Here is a 6402-nt window from a genome sequence, read left to right on the forward strand (position 1 = left end):
TAAGGTTGGCATCCTCTCACTAGGCAACAGGTTAACCTAGTCAGAGTCCGTCCTTGCCTCATATTTTTCAGTAATAGTGTTCCTGCCTCATAGCGCTCAACATATTCATACAGCAACTCCCACAGCAATAAAATACCGTTTTCTGACTCAGTCAAAAAGCCTGCCTGTGGTTTTGGCTTGTCGTACCCAGAGCTTGTGATTGAGGTAACAGCCTGGGGGAAAATTTTCATTTAGCTGGTTTTCCTCGTCTGTGTCGCCTTACCTCCTCAATCACACTCCTATGCTGTGACACCACTATGAGACAAACTGGATCTTCAGAACAGGAAGTGGGATGATGTCATTTCCCACATAGGAATTAACGATGACAATATAAGGATCAATACAGATCTGAATGAATGGAAGCCACAATGAAAATGACTGAAACTCCAACCCACAGTCTATGTGTGTTTGCATGTGTGTGTGTGTGTTTGTGTGTTTTTGTGAGCAAGTGTGTGTGTCGCAAAGGAAGTGAGTCTGCCCTGCTCTTTGATTCTGCCTCTGGGTTACATGTGGACTTCCTTCCTCTGTCAGCCCTACAGACCTGCTCTGGGGAACGTAATTAGCCATCAGCCCTGTGGCTATTGTGTGTTGTTTATAGAGACATCCGATAATTATCTTTGGTGTGCGTCTGTCTGTCTTTCTGTCTCTCTGTGAGTTTAGTTCACACTATGTCTCTTTCACCCCTATTCTCTGTCTGTCTGTCTCTCTCAGGTTGGCATGGCTCTGCTGCTGGACTGGCAGGGGCATTGTTTTCATTTCCCTTCACTAACTACAGCCTGAGGGGAGAGGAGGGGAGAGGTTGAGAGAAAGAGAGGGGTGTGGGCAAAGAGAGACAGAGAGAGGGAGGGAGAGAGAGAGAAAGACAGAGAGGGGGGGCACAAAGAGAGACAGAGAGATGGAGACAGAGAGAGAGAAAGACAGAGAGAGGGGGGGGGACAAAGAGAGACAGAGAGATGGAGACAGAGAGAGAGAAAGACAGAGAGAGGGGGGGACAAAGAGAGACAGAGAGATGGAGAGAGAGAGAGAAAGAGAGAGAGAGAGAGAGAGAGAGAGAGAGAGAGAGAGAGAGAGAGAGAGAGAGAGAGAGAGAGAGAGAGAGAGAGAGAGAGAGAGGAGGGGGTGTGGAACCATCTTGGGAGGATCTGTTGCTACTAGACAGCATGTTTATCACAACAGCTGCTGTCCACAGGGGAAACTTGGCAGGCTACATCAAAGCCCTATTCACAGCCCACCTCCACTGGCTGACACACACGCACACACACACACACACACACACACACACACACACACACACACACACACACACACACACACACACACACACACACACACACACACACACACACACACACACACACACACACACACACACACACACACACACACACACACACACACACACACACACACAATATTAAGTGCAGCATTACAATAAAACGTTAATTCTCAGGTAGGAGGCTGTGTTACACTTTACAGTTGTGAGCTGCCAGCCAGTGAGGTCTGTTTTTTGAATTGTTAGAGTTTTTGTGTAAATGAATTAAAGTTCCATTTGAGTGGCGCCCCTTGTATATGCCAACACATTCTTCCCAGAGAGAGTTGAGAGCTGGCCTCTCTTCAACACTTCTCTTACAGCCACTCGTTAACAGGCTGGACCTCTTACAATCCCTTCTGAGAGCACCGTGTGTGTGTGTGTGTGTGTGTGTGTGTGTGTGTGTGTGTGTGTGTGTGTGTGTGTGTGTGTGTGTGTGTGTGTGTGTGTGTGTGTGTGTGTGTGTGTGTGTGTGTGTGTGTGTGTGTGTGTGTGTGTGTGTGTGTGTGTGTGTGTGTGTGTGTGTGTGTGATGAAGTGTATGAGCGAGTGAGTCAGAGAGAGAGAGCAAGAGCAGAGAGAGAAAGAGAGAAAGAAAGGGTGAGAGTGAGTTTTTAAAACATCAGTTTTACCACGCTCTTTAATAGACCTGAGGGATGGGGTTACGTTTTATTCTTCTGTAAGGCTGCCTTGTAAAGCCTGTCTCGGCTCCTGTCGGGGCTTATGTTGCTAATGAGACGCTGCTTCCACCATGTGGCCATAACCATCACTTACACCCCAAAAACTCACTCTTCCGTGTTGTCGTTTCTATAGCAACAAACTAGCTCGTAACCTGGGGCAGGCGAGAGCTTGGCTATGGCAAATAACGCAGCTAAACAGTGAGGTGAAGTGACGCTTCAGCAAATCCAACATGAACACCATCTTCTCAAGGTAGTTGCCCTCGTTACATGCATATATGGTTTAATGTACCACTATTACTTGGTAACACATGTGTTGGTTAGCTATACTGCTTTAATAAACCACAGTACTGTAGCAGGAAAAGCTAGCATGGACCAAACGGCTCTACATAGTCAACATCTAGCCAATCGGTTGATTCTTCATTTGATGCAGGGTGTGTTTGATGCAGTAGTAGTTCTATAGCTAACCATGTCATGTTTCACTATATACTGCCATTCCACAATTATGTGTATAAACCACGGCTAAAGTGGTAAATGGGCCTAGATTATGTATGGAGAAGATTGCGCTATGGGAATACTTTATCTCATGTGAGTGTGCCTTTGGAAACACACCTGTTTCACAGATTAATAATGCTAAAGGGATGTGTACTGCTATTTGGCTCATCTAGCGTTTATTACAAACACGACCCTAAAACTTCCTGGAGGTCTACAGTTAGCTGAAACCCCTAACCCTTCATAACTCTTCATCTTTTGTCCAGAGACAGACAGATAAAGAGCATGGAGCTGACAGTGAGCCATGCGGAGAAGTACCTGGGTCAGTTCTGCAGCCTGCTGGCCTCTTACACCAGGAAGACAGCCAAGCTGAGGGACCAGGCTGACATGCTGGTCAGACAGCTCAATGACTTCTCGAATACTGAGGACCCAGAGCTCCGTACCTGTCTGAAAAACCTGGCTGAAGACCTGGCCATGGTGCAGGACTACCGCCAGGCGGAGGTGAGGGGTGAGAGGTCAGAGAGAGAGAGAGAGAGCAAGTAGTGCTCTACTTGGGGAGTAGTGAACTACATATAGGCCAGTTCAACTAGTAATATAACTTCATTTTGCAGTAGCTTTGTGGTAGTTGAACTAAATTCAATTCTTGGTAGGGTTTTCAGTGGTAATTTTTTTTGTTTGTTGCCATTTAGTGGTGTAGCTAACTACTGGAATTACACTACGTTTTTTGCAAAAATTAAATAAAATAAGTCTAAAGTAGGCAATCATTTCCTTTATTTTTCAGCATCAGATGTCACTTGAAAGAGTTTTTGTGTATAGGCTTAATACACATTCTGTTAATCTGACTCCAGAGTGGTCTGTTATTGATTTGATTTTTATTGCAATTTGTAATCTATGACATTTCAGGTTTATTTATGATAATTTATAACAAAGTAGTTTGGATGTAGTGAACTACTTTGTCAAAGAAACATTAGGTCAGTAAACTAGATTTTCTTCAGGGCAGCTTTAGAGTAGCTTCCCCGCCACTGGTATTAGTGGTAGAGGACGTGGGTGGCCATGGTGCATCTACTAGGTTAGTGTAAGGGTTAACGAAACATCATAATAAATAAATAAAGGCATTATGGGTGTTACTCAGTCTTAAGTGCCAAAGGAATACTACAACACTGTATATAGTGTGCAAAGACAGTGTTGGTTTCGAGCCATTTTTACCCATCAAAAACACAACAATTTGTTTCTCACACCTTGAAATACTGTTGTTTTGAAGACGAAAGTCTGTTTACTGTGTCTACCCCTAACAGGTAGAGAGGCTGGAGAGCAAAGTCGTCACTCCCCTCAAAGCCTACGGAGATATTGTTGAAAACAAGAGAGTAAGTCCTCACACATGGAAACGAACACACTGTAGATTTCATACAGTAATTACCAGACAAAATACAGATCCCTCATGCACGCACGCACGCACGCACGCACGCACGCACGCACGCACGCACGCACGCACGCACGCACGCACACACACACACACACACACACACACACACACACACACACACACACACACACACACACACACACACACACACACACACACACACACACACACACACTATCTTTGTCTCTTTCTCGCTCTCTGTCTCATTGTCACTTCACACACTCTTCACAGCCTCTCATGGCAGAACAATGGCAGTGAATGAATAGGCAGTCTCTTTTGAGACAGTGTGTTTGAAGCTTCATGGACTGGTCATATCTCTGACATACAGGCGGATCTGAAGAGGTTCAATGCTGATCGGGACAGAGCGCTGAAAGAGCTGCAGAAACTGGAGAAACTCCAACAGAAGAATCCCTCTGATAGACAAAGAATTGTATCCTTTATCCCAGTCTATTCATATCTACATATAACTCGACAAGAGTGGCAGAATTCCAGCATGATTATAGTATTTACGTCAACAATCCTTATGTCAAGACACAGAATTGAAAAATATGACGTATTGCCTGTGACAAACGATTGTCAGCCATATTTACTCTATGAGTGGTACTTTGAGTGACAGGTTCAGATCAGCTAACCTGGTCTCTGAGATGTTTTAGAAACGTAGATGTTCTGTTCTAGTCATGCTTCAATACCTTATCCAATGTTTTCAGTCACAGGTAACATGATTTCTCTGGAACCTCCCCTGTCACATGAACAACACCCTTCAACACTGCAACGATGCAGATATCTGACCATTGATGAGATCTTGTTATGTGGTGGACCACCAGAGGTTTTGGTAGCTGTCATAAAAAATAATCTCTCTTTCAAGTTTCTAGTACAGTTGTAGTATTCCTTTGCTGTTTGACTTTCAGGCAGAGGTGAATGCTCAGAAGGCGACCAACGATGCTCACCGCAGCACCAGACAACTGGAGGAGACCATCAGTGACTTCCAGAGACAGAAACTGGAGGACATCAAGGTTGGTCTTAAACCACAACACACATATGAACACAACACACACACACTCACTCGCACGTGTTCCAGCCATCCCCAGGCATGTCCATCCTCTTACAGTGACAATAATACTAGGTCTTCTTCCAGAGGATCTTCACAGACTTCATCACAGTGGAGATGGTGTTCCATGCCAAGGCTCTTGAGGTCTACACACACACCTTCCAGAACCTGGACAGCATGGACATAGACAAGGACCTGGAGGTTAGACACACACACACACGCGCACACGCACACACCTTCCAGAACCTGGACAGCATGACTGAGAGGTGAGAGTTCCAGTTATGGAGCTACAGGGCTGATCATCTCCCCGGTCTCTACAGCTGTTCACTGGGAGGATCAGGGTGTCTGAAGGCCCTCTGGACAACCACACCCTGCTGCCCTCCTCTATGGCCCACCAGCCTAGTCCCCCCCTGGGCTCCAGCCTCAAACACACTGCTGAATCAGCCAAGAAGGTAAGATTGCATCTGCTGCTAACATTACAGACAAAAACATAGACCCCCACAATAATGAATGAAAGAGAGAAACATACACTGATAAAGTTAACAGTCATTACTGTCCTGTACAGACAGGTATATTTAGTTTCCTTTACAAGACTGTTCCAAGTCTTTAACCCATCTCCTGTTCACAGTCCCGTAGCAGCATCCTACAGCGCCAGAGGGTTGTAGAGGAGGAGGAGGAGGATGAAGAGGAGGAGTATGAGTCAGAGATAGAGGCTCAGCAGAGCAGGCAATCCTACGCCTCTCAATACACCCAAATACTCAGACAGAAGAACTGATAGATTGGGGGTACACAATAGATCTGTTGATGACTGTGCAGACGTGTTCCTATACAGGGTTTGCAGTAAATTGTTCTGCAAATAATGCTTTGTCAATGGAGGCATTTGGCACTTAAGACAGACTGCAATCATTTGTAATCAGCCATATCTGAGGTATAGCTGAGGAGTGATAATGTGTTCACATTTTATAATGAAAAACACATCCATGTCCAGTAATGGTTGTTATTTCCGTTGTGTTAGAAAGGGAAAGTGAAGAATACATTCTATTCCTAGATATAAATGTAGACATATGAAATAAATTGACCCATTTGCATTAAACCTGAATGAGAACTCTCATCATCATCTTGTTTCCATGTAAATGAACTCATTGGTAATAGCCTACTGACTTCCATTGACTGTGAACAATATTGTTTTCTCAGATGAATGCAATAACAGCTTGGCAGTGGGATCACACTCTGCAAGCCCAATGAAGGATTACTGCTGTGCACCCTGCAGCTAAACCACTGACATGCTAGATAGGATAACACTGTTGGGCTTTCACCAATGGGTTTCTTTATCACACTCAGGCATTCTGTTGTGTTCAGGCTGTTGAGTTTGTCATAAAGCACGGCCCTGGTTCATTTACCTCTGTGCTGACTGA

General features: G+C 44.9%; 1 protein-coding gene across 1 annotated transcript; it reads left to right on the forward strand.

Moving 5' to 3' along the window:
- The first annotated feature begins 2164 nt into the window (after nt 1-2164).
- On the forward strand, nt 2165-6098 carry LOC139576169 (CBY1-interacting BAR domain-containing protein 2-like). Its single transcript, XM_071401920.1, has 9 exons — nt 2165-2277; nt 2783-3017; nt 3812-3880; nt 4268-4369; nt 4647-4652; nt 4848-4952; nt 5075-5188; nt 5308-5439; nt 5616-6098. The coding sequence occupies exons 1-9, from the start codon at nt 2258-2260 to the stop codon at nt 5760-5762; spliced, it is 930 nt and encodes a 309-aa protein (XP_071258021.1). The 5' UTR covers nt 2165-2257; the 3' UTR covers nt 5763-6098.
- The last annotated feature ends 304 nt before the right edge of the window (nt 6099-6402 follow it).

Source organism: Salvelinus alpinus, chromosome 5 (assembly GCF_045679555.1).
Source record: "Salvelinus alpinus chromosome 5, SLU_Salpinus.1, whole genome shotgun sequence".
In the NCBI taxonomy this organism is placed as follows: Eukaryota; Metazoa; Chordata; class Actinopteri; order Salmoniformes; family Salmonidae; genus Salvelinus; species Salvelinus alpinus.

Excerpts from the sequence above, each read along its gene's own strand:
- LOC139576169 (XM_071401920.1), top strand. The coding sequence starts at position 2,258 with ATGAACACCATCTTCTCAAG. Across the intron at positions 4,953-5,074 it reads AGAAACTGGAGGACATCAAG|AGGATCTTCACAGACTTCAT; the intron begins GTTGGTCTTAAA and ends GTCTTCTTCCAG. Across the intron at positions 5,189-5,307 it reads ACATAGACAAGGACCTGGAG|CTGTTCACTGGGAGGATCAG; the intron begins GTTAGACACACA and ends CGGTCTCTACAG.